This window comes from Daphnia pulicaria, chromosome 1 (genome assembly GCF_021234035.1).
Source record: "Daphnia pulicaria isolate SC F1-1A chromosome 1, SC_F0-13Bv2, whole genome shotgun sequence".
Lineage (NCBI taxonomy): Eukaryota > Metazoa > Arthropoda > Branchiopoda > Diplostraca > Daphniidae > Daphnia > Daphnia pulicaria.
In genome coordinates, this window is record NC_060913.1 from 12,587,025 (window position 1) to 12,605,513 (window position 18,489).

Below are 18,489 nucleotides of genomic sequence, written 5' to 3' on the forward strand. Positions count from 1 at the left end.
TCTTTTTCCCACGCGGAACGAGCCTTTAATTCGCTGATTTAGCCAACAATGGCCATAGCCCAGTTTTTCTACCTTATGGGAACGTCTAAATCATTTTACGCGTCATATTGTATTATTGATAATAAGATTTGCAACTTGCCTCCCAATCAGACAATTGTCTTCGGAAAAATTACTCTCTATACATCCATAGTAAACGCACATAATATAGGTTAGAGAACGGGGGAGTAGTGATACTGTATACTATACAACACAATAAGTACTTTCTCAGATTATCTAGGTATATACTTTATACCCAAATGTCGGTCAGCAATGGAAAGCCCCTGGTATAACCTGAATCCATTTTTCTTTTTGGCAATAAGATAAAGCAACATTGTGTTTGCATCTCTCTCTTCTTCAAGAGGATGATGACTGCACAAATATTTCCGCACGATTGGAATTCCATTGGAGGGACAGCTCTACTGTGTTTTCGACAATTGTAATTACGCATGTATTACAAGCGCATTAATGGTTTTATCATCTTTTCTCTCTTTCCAGCTCGGTAAACGAACATAATAAACGAGTTCCAGACTTTCACTTTGTCAAAAAAGAAAAAATTAGAATGTGGACCGAATAAGCAACTTCTTCTCATCCAACGCTTGATGTTGTTATCCTGCGGTTTGTTGTGAGTGACAAGTCGTTTCTACTTATGATCGAGACTTTGTAAGTTATTTCCTAGCTCGGATGGACATTGCGTTCATTTTCTTGGTGGGACTAGAAAAAATTCGAAGAACCAACGGTAAAAAATTTTCAATTTCTCTAAAATGTTGGCAGCCAAAACAACTTTTGGGTAACTCTCCCGAATTCATATAAACGCCCTTGCATCTGATCTGATCTCTCCGATAACGAACTCGGATCGATATAATTCAAAACAAGTTTCAAAACTGATTAAAAAAAGTTTTAAATCAAACGGGTCCTTCAAAATTGGTCGCACGAAAAGAATGTTAACAGTTACTGGGAATATTTACGAACGTTATTGACAAGGTAGTAAAGGACATTTCGTCGCTTGAGGTCACTTTCCAAGTCGAAAAACTGTTTGAATCTACCGGGTCCTAGGAGACGACAATAACGAACGGTAAAAGTCATTCAGTCAAAAAAGTCGGCCAGCCATCCAGCCAGCCACCAATGTTCTTTCCACCATATGTTGTTTCGCCTTTCTTGTGCGAAAAAGAATGAGGGTCCTATGCTGCTGGTGGTGGTGTGGATAACGAGCACTTGCCGTCCCTATGAGTTATACACATTATAATTCATGGTATTTTACTTTTTTCGAATTCCACCGCTATGTACACGTTGAATAACGGAAGCTCTTTGGCGTGTCGGCTGTGCATACGTCTATACTCATAACACATATCTGTGTGTTTTTATTATCGTCCCAAGGTCATAAGATATAGCTACGCGATTATATTCAATTGTAATCCCCACAACAGTTTCCTTTTAGATGGTATTTGGCGTTAAAGATGATACTGGAATCAGCATGAGATAGGGATGATACAGTTATTCCGTCGGCCCACATCCATTGTGTAATGGACGAAAACGTGACGATACTGCACATTTCTTTTTTCAAAGATCAAAAAGAAAAGGCAAAGAAAACTTCAACAAAAAAATTAGAGCGATCGTTATCCAAGAAATGTTAACGAACTCGTGAAAATTGGTCCTTGGTTGTGCATACAAGACATATTTAATTCTCAGAACCTACAGACACGCGATTATAGGACCGGAAATTGAACGATATTGCCAGCGATCTATTACGTAAACTAGCTACTAACGGTTCCAATAAATGTTGATGACCTAATGAATAGCTGTTGAAACCGCTCTAGGCTAAAAATAAAGTGGAATCTAAAATAACATGTTTGAGTTGAGAAAAGGCCAAACGCTGCTATTAAAATCGCTCCATTTCGCAAGAGGTCCAATTAGGAATTTTTACAATTTTTATACCTATTCTTGGACTTGATAACATGCTTCTCAGGAGTTTTGAATAAAGGAGTAGCAGTTATTAAAAGGTAAATGGGGCTGTGTTGCTTTCTTTATATAGAGGAACTGACTCTTGATAATTTCATAATTGACTCATTCGTGCTTCACGGATTTAGAACTCCGTTATGAGGTCGTCCTTTCTTATCAATTCGACGCAAAAGAAGTTCATTGTCAAGTGTTATTATTATTCAAGATGATGAAAAATAAAAAGTTCAAACGGAATGATCTTCAAAAAGTTGTCTTCTCTTAATTAGAAATGATCGACGATTCGAGAAAAAGATGAAATCATCGCAGATGTTGTGTAGTAGGCACTCGACAAGTTGTTGATTGGAAAAATTCCCCGAAAACCCCCTCTGTCATGAATTTATGATTTTAAAACGAACCCTTCTACAAGAACTGGAAAAAGTATGACGACCAATTTTGAAAGCAAAACTTCCGAATCGAAGGTTTCATTATTAATCATCACCCAGAAGTATTATTTCTAAAATACGAAAGCAAAAAATTACAATTGCAAATGTTATCTGCAAAAGTAATCACGCAGAGAAACTCAATATAAAATGGCCGCAAATAGAAACGAAAAGGCGTAACGCGACTATCAATCATACAGCTAATGGCAACATTTGTTCACAAAAAACCAAATAATGCGATATAGGTCATCCAGGAAAACAAAACATGAATCTAAACTGTTGCCCCCGAACATGATAATTGAAGAAATACTACGAAGAAAGAGAAATAGATTGAATAAACTTACCGAAAGATGTGTTATGTCGTCGATCGATGCCATCTTGGAGTGCTGTCAATCCTGCTGCTACGAAGTAATTTCACACGTGGCCACGTGGGAAATGAACGTGTCACGCCACATCAAGAATTTCTTTTGGGCCTCGACGACACTTTAGAGCCAGCAAATTGTAATCTTCGTTGCTATTTGCCTAGTTTAGAAAAAAATTTCATTAGACTTCAATATTTAACAAAATGGGAAGAAACATTTTATGGTCTGCACAGATAAAATTTTACCATGAAATGGAATGGAAAAGAAGCGTCACGATTTAAAGAAATTAAATACAACTTCAAGAATATTAGCACATTTTGGGCAATAACATAAAACTCTACTCAAAAAGATTACAAATGTCAATCAATTTCAAGAAACCATATGGTTATAAAAAAATGTCTGCAATCTCATTGGTCGATTCCACCATAGAAGAAGGAGTCGATTCTCGAGACACACACCTACTTTAGTTCTAAAAATTACAGAAATACAATATTTTATGCAAACATTTAACTGAGCATTTCCAAGTGTTAAGAATCATCTTAAAAGTTTTCTAACCTCAGTATAATCCTCATTTCAAGTGAACAACAGTATTTTGCAAGCCAAATAAACTTGGAAGGAGTCGACACCAGACTGGTTTCCCGCCCGCCGCCATTAAGTGAACGGCGTTGTTTACTAGAACAGCAAAACACGCCAAGTACATTCAAGTTTTTTCGAAACGATTTCTTTTTATGTTGGACAGTGAAGTTAAAGACAATGTCAATCATGTTCAATAAAGCCGGAGATAAACGCCGGCACGATGATGTGCTACGACACGACGAGGAAGTTATTGGCTCGTTATGCAGGTTCGACTAAATACGCTTTATAGAAACAGCTGATGTTCCCTGCTTTTCTTTTTTTTCTTCAATCCCCCCGCCCCTTCACGCTATTATCTCTCAAAACAGCTGATGATGACTTAAATTCGAAATCCGGTTTTTATTCAGATGGTGTATTAGTTTTTAATGTTATTACAAGATCTAAAGTGTTTCTTGTATATAGTGAACTACCATGTTCATTTCCAAGTTGCTTATCAAATATCTTGAATGCCTCAGCTGAAGGAATTTGTTTAATTTGCATATGTCAAGTTTGGCTATAAAATGTTTTCTCTTGCTTTTGGTGCAGTCTTGGTGATAGTTCTCCACAAGAATCCATGGAGGGGGGTTGGGTTGATGAGAAGCGTGTTCGCAGAGAGATTGCCAACTCAAATGAGAGGCGGAGAATGCAGAGCATAAATTCTGGTTTCCAGTCACTCAGAACTTTGCTTCCTCAAAGTGAAGGGGAGAAATTAAGCAAGGTATAATCAAAAGTTATTCAAAAATTTTCATTTCTCTATAAACTTGTGTTTCCAAACTAGGCGGCAATACTACAACAAACGACTGAATACATTTATCAATTAGAACAAGAAAAGACAAGACTAGTTGCTCAAAACTGCCACCTGAAACGTCTCTTAGGTAAGTTTGTGTTTTAAGTCTAAAAAATTGTTCTCATTATTATATTAAATTCCTTTATTTTCATAGGCCCCCTCAAAAGCAAGGACCTTACAGAATCCACAGAAATTCCCCTTTCTCCAGAAAATATGTCTGAAGTTACAGTTGGTGGTGAAGATGTGCTGCTTTCTGGGGTCTCTACCAAGAAGAAAATCCAAGATCCAGTTCCTCTTGAAAAAGAGAAAAGAAAAGGGATGCTTTCAGGGGAAGCTTATAGTCGTGCTGTTGATAGGTAACAGCTGCTTACAATTATTGCAATGGAATCCATTTTTTATCAGTTTTTGAGATTCCTTTATTTCACAATGTTTTTATTTTGTATTATTAGATTAAGGAAAGAAGTGAATGAATCAAAAGCTCTTCTGGAATCGGAACGAAAATTACGCCTGAAACTCGAAGAGCAAATACATGCGCTCGAAGCTCAGCTACAGTTGCAGATAGATGTTCCCGAAGTTGATAATTCCGAAGAAATTACAGCTCATATTCTAGGAAGGAAACCTAATCTCCCTCAAAAAATGTTTAAAGTAATTCATTACGCGTTAGATTATATTATTTTTTTTTTTTAATTCGGAATTTAAATTACTTTTGCCTTCCAGTCGGACGCCCATGACGAAGATTCCGATTTGATCAGTGCTGCCCGCAATGCCTCCGGTAACTCTAATCAACGATGGAATAATAATAAAAGGTTTACCTCGGTTGCCCGGAGAAGTGTGGTCACTACAGCGGCAATGTCTCCTAGCTTAAACAGGAGAGATAGCACTGCCAGTCCTAGTTCCAGTAATGATCACAACCAAGTTCAGTTTATGAATACCCAGAGCAATATGATGACATCCTTACCTGCCCATCTGGTTCTAGATGATCGCCCAAATAGGTATGCGAGCTCTAAATTTTCGCCCAGCTTTCACTTAAAGTATTTTTCATTTCTCCAGTCGCACAGGAAGCTTACTAGAGGCAGCGATGATGGCCGAACCGAAGGTGGAAGTTGAACTTGCTTCCCGAGTTCCATCTCCGGCGTTAAGTCTTTCCATGGCGGGAGGGCCGGCCTCCCCCGCTAGCAGTCTGCCGTTATCCTCTCTTCCTGTACTATCTTTCCAATTACCACCTCACTTGGCTCATTTGTCTCATTTGGCCCACGGTGATGGATCTTCTTCGCCGATTGTGTTGCAGCATGCAGGAGAAGAAGTGACATTTGTTGACATTGACACGCCTTTTAGTTCTGACAGCAAGTAAGTCTTATTTATTACATAATAACATGGAACACTTGAATTCATGTTCCTCAAACCTATTATTAGATCCTATCTGGCTGCCACCTCCCGACAGAACCTTGAAACGATTGTTGAAGCAATTCGTCACTTGGAAGGCGATCACCTTTTTAATGATGATGCGTCTGGCTCTCGCAAAGGTCAATTAGTGGAAGTTGAAATCGATACAGAAGGTGAAGCGATAGGATGCAGTCTGGTCGTCACAAGTGCTCAAGACGAGGTAAGTTATTTGTCCGTGTTATTTTTCTTTGGTATAGTACTTCACTTAATGTTTGGCGCTTTATCCAGCTTCAATCGGAAGACGGATTGGATGAACAAGAACACCCTATGCAGTTAACTATTACCGAGGATCAAGATGTCGGAGGTAAATTTTGATATAATCCCAAATACTCTTTTTATTGTACTAAGTTAGATTTTCTTTGATTAGAAATGATTACTGTGAGCACGGAGGCAGAGGTGGATACAAATAGTGACGTCTTGGATGATGGAGAAATGGTCCACGGCCCAAACGTTATCATCGTTAAACGAGTTTAAAACGTTGTCCTAATAATGGGTGCTATAGGATCACTGAGGTGTCGATATTTAACAATTAAATGGCGAGTTCGGACAATTAAAACGGATGCGAAAGGAGCACTTATTTGTTTGACTTGATGTCCTCGAGCTTTTTGTTTCATTCTCATCTAAGCACGCGTATCTCAGTTACGTGCTCGTATGAATCATATCGAATTAATGCATTGCGAATATTTGAATTTGTTGAAATAAAGAATTGACACGCAAATGCTTACAATATTTGTAGCCATCAGCAAGGAAAGTTTATGACTGTTAACACCAGTAACCCTTTTGTTTTTAGATATGTTGGTGTTGACCTTAATTTAGGTAATTTATTGCAGTCTATTGGAGCGACACCTACTCAACACGGAGATAACTTGAGGTTGTAAAAATCTGTACTTAATCATTCATAAAGAAATAGTGTACAGTAATCAGGTTACTTGGAGTTAATTTTTCGCCTTTTTTTTGCAGTATTGGAATGGAGGGAGCACAGAACAATAAGGAGAGGATTGCTCGAAATGAGCGTTAATACTGGAAGATTGGGAGTAGGAAAATGGTTATGCCTATGACTAGAGACTATGATTGAGTGAAACAGCACGCAACGCTACTAGCTACGGAAAAAAGTGTTACGTGAGAAAATCATACAGAATAATATGAAAGGAATAGTTCTGGATCCCAAGACAATCACACTTTCTGTAAAGTGTTTAACTCGTCAGCGGAAGCGGCAGCTGCAGCTCGCAGTTCTTGTGATGGCGCTGCGACGTGGCCCATATCTTGATAGCGTCCACGACGATTATCTGGATTGCCGAAAATTTCTGTCAGACCGCTATCTTGGTAAGCAGATCCTCCGTACAGAGCATTCCTTTCGCGCATAACTTTGTAAAGGAAAAACGCGGTCAATGGACGCAGCAGCATGTTCACAATAGCCATTCCAGCACTGAATCGTCTTGAAGTTGATCCTAAGGTTTGAAATTATTGTTATTATGCACGATCGTTTACAAGCTAGGAGAATATCTTTAAGTATTCTATATGGTCTGGTGTTCCGGTAAATACCTGATCTTGACGGAAAGAACACGCCAACGTTCACGATATCCAAGATAAAACAAATAATGTCAAAGTAGAAAGCCTAACAAATAATGGCTGTGCAATTAAAAAGAAAACTTTTCGAGATAATTTAAAAAAGTTGATATACTATGTCTACAAATTTTCTAATTGAAACAACCTTACCATGACAATAGGTTGCTCAGATTCTCGTTGGTGTACTCCCCATAAGAGAACCATCAAAAAGAGAAGGTTGTAGAAGAAATATGACGTCGGTGCCCAATCTGATTGCAGTCCCCATGTCGTGAAGACCAAGTGAATAAAGAAGATTGCCTGCGATAATTTTATGCAATGTTATTTCAACCCACCAACAACCACAATAGCCGCATGTTAAAAGATAGTGCCCAGTAAATTTAGAAACGCGTCATTACGTGTGTATTGTCCGTCATAAAACGATAGTCGTTTAAATTTTCTCTCACATTACGTGGCTGAAAAAACGATATTATTGCGAGCAACATTAAAGGTCCTGTATTTTACATAGAGCATTTTACTTTTACAAGATAATTTATTTTTACCTTTAAAGCTGAATTCAGTAAGGTGCTTGACTGCTGCATTTCCGTTTTTCCCACCAGCAGTAGAACGACGACTGCGACTAAGGACAAACTGGAAATTGGGCACTACACTGTGAGAAAGGACTAAAGCCCCAAGTTGCGAGCGGAATGTAAATAAGCTTTACGGCGGAAACAATAGAGCCCAGAACAGGTATCCCATTTCATTATGACGACACCATAAGAGAAGCCACATAATTTAAACCGCCTTTAACCAATGCATGGCCAAGAAATATATGGCAATGCCAGGCAGGGAACAAGCCATATATTTTAGATTGAGTTTTTCCCCCTCATTCTTTTAAGTTCTAGAATTCCAGACTACAAAATTGTATCGAGCAGTTACAATCTTTATATTGTGCTTTTCACTTTGATGGCACTGCAGATCAGAATCATAAATTATATCTGGCAACAGTGTCACGTTCTAAAAACACATATTTCAAAAACAGGAATTTGAAATTTGAACTTCTTTACAATTTCCTTATAGCAGACAAATAACATTTGTATTGAATACCTCCTATTTCCTATAGTCTGTATCTGCTTTATTATGTAACAGTAATTCAAACATTGGATTGAAGTCATAAAAAAAATTTTAAATGGCGAATCAGTTAGTATAAAAGAAAAGCTTGTTAAAACCACAAATTAAGACTAAAGGAGTATGGCAATATATCAAGTTCCGGGTATATGTTTTACGCTATGACAAATTCAGATGTAAAGCAAATAACTTCTTGACTGTTCATCGAAGCCTGAAAACGGACTCTGTACTCGCCGAGAAGGATTTCTGGGATAGGTTCATCAGGAATATGGACTAGAAAATTTTTTACATCGTAGTTTCCCTAAATGTGTAAAATAATATAGTAATATATTACTTAACTAATAAAAGTAACTGCTGAGAATACCTGTGAAAAAGGGCAGGCACAAGGCAATTTCAATGATAAAAATGGCTCTGGACATGGTTCACCAACAGGTTTAAAGGGGATAAGAGCACATAGATCCTCATAATCACACGAACCAATATTATCAATGCAAGGGATATCAATCCAAATAAATCCGATCTTCTTTTGTACCCTTACAGCGGCCTTTTCAGACAAGTTAATTAATGATTTGAGAAAATGTACAGTTGGTAATGATACTAACTTTTAGTGGAGATTGAACATCTTCTTTCAGCACAAAATCAACCGTTATAGTGATATCTCCAGGTATTGAAAGAGGATCTGAAATATCAAGTTCATTGATGCGAGCCAATGCATCAGGTCCCGAACACGTATCCCAAACAAAGTTCTTAAGCTGAAACATTAAAAATTTGAAGGTATTATTTGTGGGAGAAAAATTATCAAAACAATTCATTGTGGACTAACCTTAAAACTAATAGCCGTTTGTTTTTGTAATTCTACGAGTTCGACAGTTGTAATTTTTCCATCCAAATGTCGAATAACTTGCATTAAATATCGAGACGTAGACTCAAAACGACCGAGCCCATAAAAAATTACCACAAAAAAAACCAACACGTAAAAGACACATCTGATACCCATTTCAAGAAAATGAAAGTGTCGACTAAATAGGAAAGACGAAAGGATGAAACACTAATCAAATATAAACCTTCATAGGCTATACTTTGTAAGCAAATTTGAGGTTTGACTATCTCCACACCGCTTCCTCCTAAGGGGAGGCAGGAACGCATTTGTTGGTTAATTGCAGCCAATAGATAAGGCGAGAGTAACAAGACTTTTGGATTTTTTATTCTCAAAAGTTAGAAATCAATCGCAAAAAGTTCACAGAAGAGGTAAGATTTCCTACAATCTGATCCCTTACTGTGCGCATGAGTTTCTATAGAAGAAAAAACGATTTGGATGGAAGAAAGGAATAGTAAATGGCAAGTCAGTCATTGTATTGTAATGCCAATAATATTATTTAAACGCAATTTTTAAACCACAAATTAAGGCTAAAATTGTATGGCAACATTTCGTTAGTTATAGAGTTCGTTAGTTATTCAAAGATATAGACACTTCGTATGTTTTTAAACTAAGGCAAATTTAGATTGAAAACAAACCACTTCTTGACTATTCATCGAAGCCTGAACTTGGACACTGTACTGTCCGCGAGCCAGGAACTGTGGGATATGTTCATCCGGAATATGGACTAGTTTATTTTTTAAAACGTAGTCCCCCTAAACGTATCAAATAATATAGCATCGTAATTCAACTAAAAGAAACTGCTGAAAATACCTTTGAAACTGGGCAGTTGCAAGGCAAATTTAATGATAAAAATGGCTCAGGACATGGTTCACCAGGTGGAAAGGGAATAATGGCACATAGATCCTCATAGTCACATGAACCAACATTATCAATACAAGGGACATCAATCCAAAAAAATCCCACCTTCTTTTGTACCCTTACAGCAACCTTTTAAAGATAAGTTAATTAATGATTTGAGAAAATGTACAGTTGGTAATGATACTAACTTTGAGTGGAGATTGAACATCTGAGCTCAGTACTGAGTCAACTGTGATAGTGATATTTCCGGGTATTGAAAGAGGATCTGAAATATCAAGTTCATTGATGTGAGCCAAAGCATCAGGTCCTGAACATGTAACCCAATCAAATTGCTTTAGCTGAAACATGATAAATTTGAAGTTATTATTTGTGGAGGTGAGATAGCAATAAATTACCAATTTAATATGGACTTACCTTAAGATTTGCTCCTTGTTTTTGTAATTCTACAACTTCGACAGTTGTAATTTTTTCATCCAAACGTCGAATAACTTGCATTAGATATCGAGACGTAGACTCAAAACGACCGAGCCCATTGGAAATTGTCACAAAAAAAAACAACACGTAAAAGGCACATCTTATATCCATTTCATGAAAATAAAAGTGTCGACTAAAACGAAAGTAAAAGTAAAGAAAAACGAAACAAACACAATCTAAATTTTACCAGCTGATAATTTGTAAACAAGTTTGACCATCTGAACAGCGTTGCCTGAATTGCCTCCTGAAGAAAAAGGCGGAAACGCACTTGTTTGTTGCTATCCAGAGGCTTGCATACAGTACCAGTAATCAGTAGATAAGGCGAAAATAAGAGTGTTAAGGCTTTTTTATCATATTTTTTAGAAATTAAACCGAAATCAATCGCAAGTTCAATGACCATAGTTCCCTCTCTGGACACCTGCTTATGAAAACAATTTTTTTTTATTTGAGAACTTCAGTTTACTCTAATTACATTCAAAAATAGGACGTTGGGTCCAACATTATCCCTCACAGAAAAGACCACGGTGGTCTTTATCTGTGATAAAACAATGCAGTTTTATTTCCCGCCAAAATTTCGATTCCACTGATACGATTTGAAAAATAGAAATGGCAGCGTAGCAATAGATTAGCATAATTGTCTGAAATCGAGAAAACCGATTGGTTGATCGGTGGATGATTAGTGATGAGTCAGTTTAAAAGTCGTCCACGTCGTGCAAGGTGCTACTTTGTACTCTCCTAGAGATTCCCCAACGTGTTTGGTAATTATTTAAAGATATAAAATTGGAAGAAGTATTAATGAATTTCTCATTTCATCGCTTTCACTGATTTTAAAATCAGCTGTCATATTAAACCATCACAATTTTGTTTGTACATTTGTATGGCATACCACGTGTTGTCGAATTCAAGCAATGAAATAATTAATAACGTGGGTTTTGATGAGAATACTAAGTGATATAATTATATGGAAAATTGAATTGTAATTGAGTAGAGTGTAGGTAAATTTCATCAATTAAGTTAATACTCACTGTATCCAACAGGTGTTTTGTCGAAGAAAAATGAAGTCCAGATATCCAGAGTACCAACCCAGGATGATAGGAGGAGCCCAAAACCTACTCAGGTAAATCCTTACATGTTCTTTTGTATTCGTGTAATGTGATGATACACTGAAACATAGCTGCAGTATTAGGATAGAGGTCATCAACCAGGGGAATCAAGCAGTCATCAATTGTTTCGTCAATATCTCTTAATAACTTTTTTGAAATATGTTTTTTCTAAATGATATGATTGAGTTTAATACTCACTTCCTCTTTGTTACAGTAACTGAGTAACCAAACATGGAGAAGAGGAACTTGAGTTTGGTGATTAGTCATCGTGGTCATCATGAACGTGGAAGCAAACGCCAAACGGCTATCTCGAGACAATCGGAATTAAATAGTGAGTGAAATTATTTCTTTATTCCGTTTAGTTAGCAGGATGCAAATGAATTTACTATGTATCGTCAGTATGAGCACTGAATCAATGTGGGTATCGTTTTTGAATTGAGAACTATTGGCGTTCAACTTTTGGTCGCTAGATGGCTTCTGTGTTGTTAGAAGAACAAATCCCAACTTTTCGCTTCGCTTTTCCTAGATATTGTTTACAGAAAACATATCACATAGTAAAACCACAAAAGAAAAGACAATGGAAGAATACAAGAGAAGAACTTGTATTGTGGTACAACAATTGGACAATGTTTTTAAAACAGTTTATTCAATGGGCGACAACTCGAGAATCGTCTCGCTTCCCACCGAATTCTTTATCAATTCCGCTAAAATGAAGACATTTTATGGGCCGCTTCATATCTTCTTCCTCATTTTGGCAATTGATTTTTGTCACCGGCTATTTTTTATTGCCGAATCGCTCCCGAGTTTAACTCGAAATTATCTTTTTTGAATTGGGTGTTTTTGTGCTGAATCGAGTTTGAAACCTGCACACTAGACGGCACCAAATGTGACGTTCCATTTAAATGGTGTTTATGCTTTAGTTTATTTTGATATTGTTTATGGTTGCTTCCAATCATTTGTCGGTTGCGAATTTATTTTTCTCTGCGGCGCCTAAAATAACCTCATTTAAAACGCGCTGAAATCTCATCCGCCTGTTGGTATTTTCTCCAAAAACACATCTCTCTGCATCTTGTATTTTTGGCATCCGCTTCGTACTATTTGTTTTGCTTGGATGCCAAACAGGATCACTTTTGCGTCACCGAATCCTTTAAAGCTACTGAAAGTAAGAAAATAATTCATTGGGAATTAATTTCATGCTTCACGATTTATAGCTCACGTGTTAACTTTTTCATCCCGAAATTTATCGTTAATCCGATTGAAAATTTTTGACCCGATCAATTTGTTTGCACTTGGTTAATACCATTTATCAGTTTACGTCAGTTTTTCATTTCCACATGTGAAGATTCCACGAACGCCGTGTTTATCCATCACTGGCACGGAAGAAAAGGGTAGTTTTTAAGTGTGTGTGTGTTCCAGATTTAGACGGTTAACATCTTTGTGTGCCTTTCTAAAAGGCCTCCAGGACTAAACACGAACATTGTTGATCTTCTCGGTACTATTACGGTACAGTTTCTGGCGGAATGTTCCCATCTCCGACACTGTATAAAGTACACCGCAGGTTCAGTGAAATGGAGAGAGTGTGTGTGCTTGCGAGATGGATCCAGCTGTTAATGGAAGGACGATTGAGAAAGAGCCCCGGTTTCCTGGCGATTGCCCGCCGCACTCGGCTATATAGACTCGCGAGTTCTATTTTTCCATGTGCAGGATATAGGAGGAGGTGATCTAATACGGGTCCTGTGCTTTCCCTCTGGTTCTCTCCGTCGTTTCTTTAGGCGTGAAATGTGTATAAAAGGCGAAGGGGAATATCTTTCGGTGGAACCCGTCGGGAGATGGGGGACTCTGAGTAAGAGACTTCCTGTAACAGCAGCACTCGGCGCATTGATTGGATCATCCATCATTCGTGGGGGTACATTTCTTCCCTTTTTCAGACCCGTACGTATAGACTCTTCTCTGCTGGGTCTCCTTTTTCGCTCTGTATTCACGGTGATCCGTCAAAAGCAATAGGTTAGCATGGCGATGATGGATTCGACAGCCTAGATTTTTCAAGAGTCATGACGACAGAGAACGTGAGTTGCAAAGGGAATGTTTTACCCTTAGTTTTTTTTTTTGAGATTTTCTTCACCCTTGTGTATTTTCTAGCGAAAATTGGGGAAACGAATCGGAGGGAAAGATCTTGTCTCACGTTTTCTTGACAGACGTACCCTCATCTTGGCTTATTGTAGCGATCCAATTTTCTCGACTGCTGAAAACTTTTTCGCTCATGTGGGTTACCTGATTCCCAATTAAAATTGATCCCAACTTTGACTTAACCAACTCGGTCTCGAAAGCATTCAATTGAATCACTAAACTATATCTCGATTGGATTCCCCCCCCCCCCACTTCATTGTTGTCACACGCAAGCGATTGGCTTTTCAACAATGTCAATTGTGCTGCCATTTCCAATTGCGGTACAGAATCTATGATGAATCTTTCTGTTGACAATACGTATTCATTTTGATATGAAACGGGGGCTACCGTGGAGGGCGACGCAGGATGCAATTTGCTGCTCGGCCCATTGAACCATTCAATCATTTTGAATGATCGCAGTCGGCGCAATAATGGCTGGTAGATATACTAGTAAGAAGGGGGGTTGTACAGAGAGGGTTGTTTTGAGGCTTGCAAAAGGTTTTGTGTTCTGATCGGTCCCCGATGGCTGAGTCACATTGCGTTATTACTAAGTTATACGGATCCATCACATCCATCCATCCGGTGGTGGCTGTTGGGGGGAAGAGGGGGGGACAGCAATAGAGGAATAAGTAACAGCAGCAAGATGTCAAACCCCTATTGAAAATCCACTCTCTGTGCTCTCTTTTCGACGGCTTTCAAGTGATCGTCATCATACGTATCGATCATTTCATTTCAGGCGGAATGAAAAGATCTAAGAGGAGAGAGAGTGGTGGTGGTAGCCGCATTCCGTCATCTTTATTATTATTTTTCCCCCTTTTTTTATTGTGAAAGTGAGCGGCCGAAATTTTTGAAGCGATGGCCGATAGGTGGCTGGGAATATAAAGACATACGCACAATGGGTCAGAGAAAAAGGGGACTGTAGATGGGAAACAGACAAAGCCGGAAGAAAAAGAAAAAAAGAAAAAAAATCCCGGAAGACTGTGTGGGGGTGGAGGAATGAAGGCAACGACAAAAGTAGAGATGCGCCCCATTGGATTCGATTCCGGTTATGGCTTTTCCCTCCTCCTCCTCTTTCCTCATGTAGTCATCTCTTTATTATTATCTTTCGTTTATATTCGTCTATTTTTCTATGGCCTACAGACTCTTTTGGATTGGAACCCCGGGCTTCTTTTTTAAGGGGTTTTCTCTCTTTCAATCTCTCTGTCTTCTCTCTAGAGCTCTTTTTTTACGATGCCAGAGTCTCGCGGACGGTATTTCATCACTATACGACTCCGGATGATCGGAGTTGTTGCACCAGCAGTATAAGCTGAGCAGCGGCATCGGCGGCAAACGGCTCGGCTTCCGCTCTCTGCTGTTTTGGGCGTCTGTTTCTTCTTCTCTTTTTCCCTGTTTCTCTTAATTCGATTAAGGGCGGCGTGCATTGTGTTTCGGTAGGGAGAGAACCAGACAGACACACAAACGTTTCATGTTTATGGTAATGGTTGCGTGTAAACACGGAGTGATCAACGGTTATGTACGGAAACAGAATAGAAGAGGGGGGAAAACAGTAACGTACACAAAAGAGCCAAACGAACGATCTGATCCGGAAATGTCAACTGCTGTGTGTGTTTCGTTCTTGTTTGCCAGAGGGAGGAAAAAAGAGAAAAGGGAAACAACAAAAAAGGGACTTGATGATTTCGATATTACTTTTTGTGATGTATTTATTCGAGTAATCGTATTACGTTCAGTAAAGAGGAAGACATAAAATCTTGTTGTTGGGGTACTTCATAATTTTTTAGTCGACTGTATATATTTATACGCGGATGCGCTCGTCTACGCGGAGAAAGAGAGAGAGAGAGAGAGAGTGATGACGTGGTTTTCCGGTCGTGATCTGTCTGACACGGCGGAGTGCTGGTTTATACAAAGCTGAAAGCTTTGCTCTGTCGTCGCCCTCATTCCGTGAGAGATTCAAATGATTGGTGAATATCAAAAGGAGTAAGCGTGTGTGTGTCTGTGCTCTTCTTCTCGTCAAAGAATGGAAAGTGAAGCGCCATCACATCTACTTGAAAATGCGATTAATATCAGCTGGCCCCTCATTTCCTCACACCGTTTGATGAGGATCAAACGTTGGCGGGTGTGCTGACCTGCACGCCATTCCTCGCCGAAATGTTTCCTTCGTTTCTTCAAAAAGGGAAAATAAAAGAAGTTTTGAATGGAATGATCTGAATCGGCGAGAAAAAGTGCCAAAACAGCAGGCCAGCGCCGAGAAGATGCAGCAGCGCTTCTGTGCTTTGCACCACTCGAGGCCAAATGATTTGGACGGAGATGAAAGGAAGGGTACTTAGGTAGACTGTAGTACTACTGCTACTACTATACACACTGCCGATGATGTATTCGAGCTTATAGCGATAGTGGGAGGAGGGCTGCCAATCGATATGAAATAAAGGACTTTTTGGGTGAGAAAGGAGAATCTCAATGGGCGCTCGATTATATAATATATTCCCTACCTACTGAATAGAAAGGATACCCCCGCAGGCGTGGTGGGGAGAGCGTGTCACGAGGATCAATTGAGAGACATATACACAGTATCTACGGTAGTGTTCGGGAGCCTTTCGGGTCCTTATGAGGAGCTATATAGAAGAGCTAGGGTCCCTCTACAACACTCGGCAGTATATAGACTCGGTTGTCATTTGCATCTATATTGCCTGTTTGCCGGGGGATGAGTCGTTGCGTGAGAGAGGCTCCTCGTTGCCCCTCTCTCTCACCTGCATCGATATATTCTCTTTGCATGAAGCGTGGAACCTTCCACCTTGATGGACTCGCTCTCTCTCTCTCTCAAGTTCCATCAACTCGATGGGCCTATTTGAACCTATTGACTCTTTTCTCCCTATATTGTATATTTTTCCATTTTCTCAGGAAAATTGGAAGTAAGGAAAAGTGGAAACGAGTCCTGCCACTCCATTACCCACACAAAAGACATTGACTTTCATCAAAATGAGAGTCGGCCCTCAAATCGATTGCCAATGACTTTTTTCTACCCGAAAGATATAAATCTTGTTTGATTCTTTCCACCGAATACAATCAAAGAAATCAGGTTTTTTTGTTTTGTTTGTTCACCCAGCGTTATTCACTGTGTACACACACAAAACCAATGGCTCTTATGTAACCAACCGCAAAGAAGCAAAACTGGGAGAGAAACCCGCATTTCCTGATGCTCCTTTCATTTCTGATGGACTCGAACCATTCCTCAACGTCGGAAAGCACTTACAAATTGTTTGGGATCCTTTTTTATTCTTTCCATCCTGCGTTTGTGTGTGGGAGTCCTATACTTTGATGTGTGTATATATTTAACACTTTGAAAGTGTCTTTCTCTGTGTAGGAAGTACTTTATCGTAGGTAGTGTCTGCTGGGCTGCTGTACTACCTAGTAAATATATATATCGCAAAAACAACTCGAACCGCCAACGTAACGTGACACATTAAAACCTCTGGGGATTTGATGGACTTTTTTTGGTTTTTTTTTGCTTGGATCGAAAGGTACGATCAATATGGTTGCCAAATTTAATATGATAGGAACTCTCTATATAAATATACACGTACGCTATAGACAGTGCTGTGATACTTGTATATTTATATAGCTAAAGAGATTTGAAGTTGACCGTGATTGGATTCATCACTGACCGGGAGCTTAGAGCTAGGCACAGAGTTCATCCCTCCTCCCCTCTCACATGTCATATGTTATCATTTGGAATACAGTCCGAGCGGATTTTCTATCCCTCCCCTCTCTTTTACACTTGCGGACGACGAATGGTCATCGTTATTTATCGGTTTGATTACAAACGGCTGAGGATGATTCCACCCCTCACCCCCCAGGCCACATCAACTTGAATGTTTCTAAACTCTAACGTTAACTCGAACCGTTTGATTGGAGTGAATTTTTGAACGGGGCTCCCTTTTTTTCTTCTCCCCTGCCGATGATGGCTAATGCGATTGATCCAAATCGTGTTACACACCAGGGAGAGATCAGGTCTCCAAGTTGACTCAACGCCTATCGGCTGAATCAACAGACGAACCAACAGACGGAGAAGCTGTCGGGAGTTCTTCTTTCCTCCTATGTTTGTTGTGGCCCCCCTCCTATAACCTTTTATCTTGTTCCCTGCGCTGTTTTACTACAATATTGGACGCGTCAATGGTTTGTTTGAACAAGGCCCAGTATTCAGCCGGGGGTTCGTCGTCGTTCAAATGATTCATGCAAATATTCGGCATATAAGAGGGACATCATGGCCAAGTTTGACAAAACTTGAAGGGCAAGGGCCGGATTGGATCGTTTCGTATTCTTGTCCTGATGGTCGTCGATTCTATCTGGAACTCTGCAAGGAGAGACTTGTACCGACTCTCTCTACATTTACACAGACTCCCCCTAGCTCCTTTTTTTGCTTTCGTCTCGTGACTGTAGGCAGAACGGTTGATTGTCGACGGCAGACAGGACAGTTGGGGTCCGTCACAGTTGTATCTATCAGATCCAGGAGCCATGCAAATGGGCGACTTGGGCGATGTTCTCAATCCTGGCCAACTTCATAATTAGATTTTTGGTGGTGGAATAGAACAGGCAAGTCTCCACTCCGCTCCGCGCGCGGTAGTTCCGGCAGACCTGGCAGCAGCAATCAACCGCTTTCACTATCTGGTCCTCATCATCGACACAAAAAGATGGCCCCTCCATTCTTCTTTCTTTTTTAAATTTA

General features: G+C 39.4%; 5 protein-coding genes and 1 long non-coding RNA gene across 8 annotated transcripts in view; 2 read left to right on the forward strand and 4 right to left on the reverse strand.

Moving 5' to 3' along the window:
- Positions 1-18,489, reverse strand: part of LOC124332025 (structural maintenance of chromosomes protein 2-like) — a 324,380-nt gene that overhangs the window by 167,321 nt on the left and 138,570 nt on the right. The gene's annotated exons all lie outside the window — the stretch shown is intronic.
- Positions 1-18,489, reverse strand: part of LOC124337859 — a 639,313-nt gene that overhangs the window by 59,980 nt on the left and 560,844 nt on the right. The gene's annotated exons all lie outside the window — the stretch shown is intronic.
- LOC124334173 (helix-loop-helix protein 11-like) lies at positions 3,487-6,721 on the forward strand. The gene is made up of 10 exons (XM_046789028.1): positions 3,487-3,618; positions 3,935-4,106; positions 4,167-4,263; positions 4,330-4,531; positions 4,625-4,820; positions 4,893-5,167; positions 5,226-5,522; positions 5,589-5,778; positions 5,847-5,922; positions 5,986-6,721. The coding sequence occupies exons 1-10, from the start codon at positions 3,530-3,532 to the stop codon at positions 6,090-6,092; spliced, it is 1,701 nt and encodes a 566-aa protein (XP_046644984.1). The 5' UTR covers positions 3,487-3,529; the 3' UTR covers positions 6,093-6,721.
- On the reverse strand, positions 6,485-9,306 carry LOC124336873 (ganglioside GM2 activator-like). 2 transcript variants are annotated; one of them, XM_046790769.1, is made up of 7 exons: positions 9,112-9,305; positions 8,891-9,040; positions 8,653-8,832; positions 7,724-8,589; positions 7,335-7,481; positions 7,161-7,233; positions 6,485-7,066 (listed from the first exon to the last, which is right to left on the reverse strand). In XM_046790769.1, exons 4-7 carry the CDS (start codon positions 7,760-7,762, stop codon positions 6,792-6,794), a joined length of 534 nt encoding a protein of 177 aa, XP_046646725.1. In that variant the 5' UTR covers positions 7,763-8,589; positions 8,653-8,832; positions 8,891-9,040; positions 9,112-9,305; the 3' UTR covers positions 6,485-6,791. The 2 variants fall into 2 exon arrangements, with proteins under 2 accessions (XP_046646725.1, XP_046646716.1); XM_046790760.1 differs by lacking the exons at positions 6,485-7,066; positions 7,161-7,233; positions 7,335-7,481 and having other exon boundaries at positions 8,116-8,589; positions 9,112-9,306.
- LOC124336885 (ganglioside GM2 activator-like) lies at positions 9,621-10,727 on the reverse strand. The gene is made up of 4 exons (XM_046790782.1): positions 10,441-10,727; positions 10,215-10,364; positions 9,979-10,155; positions 9,621-9,920 (listed from the first exon to the last, which is right to left on the reverse strand). The coding sequence occupies exons 1-4, from the start codon at positions 10,609-10,611 to the stop codon at positions 9,771-9,773; spliced, it is 648 nt and encodes a 215-aa protein (XP_046646738.1). The 5' UTR covers positions 10,612-10,727; the 3' UTR covers positions 9,621-9,770.
- The window catches only part of LOC124330855 (teneurin-m-like), an 88,044-nt gene continuing 80,719 nt past the window's right edge, over positions 11,165-18,489 (forward strand). The window contains exons 1-3 of one of the 2 annotated variants that reach the window (XM_046788753.1): positions 11,165-11,258; positions 11,538-11,617; positions 11,818-11,934. The gene's annotated coding sequence lies outside the window, so the exon portion shown is untranslated. The remainder of the gene's footprint in view (positions 11,259-11,537; positions 11,618-11,817; positions 11,935-18,489) is intronic. The other variant, XM_046788752.1, reaches the window with a different exon arrangement.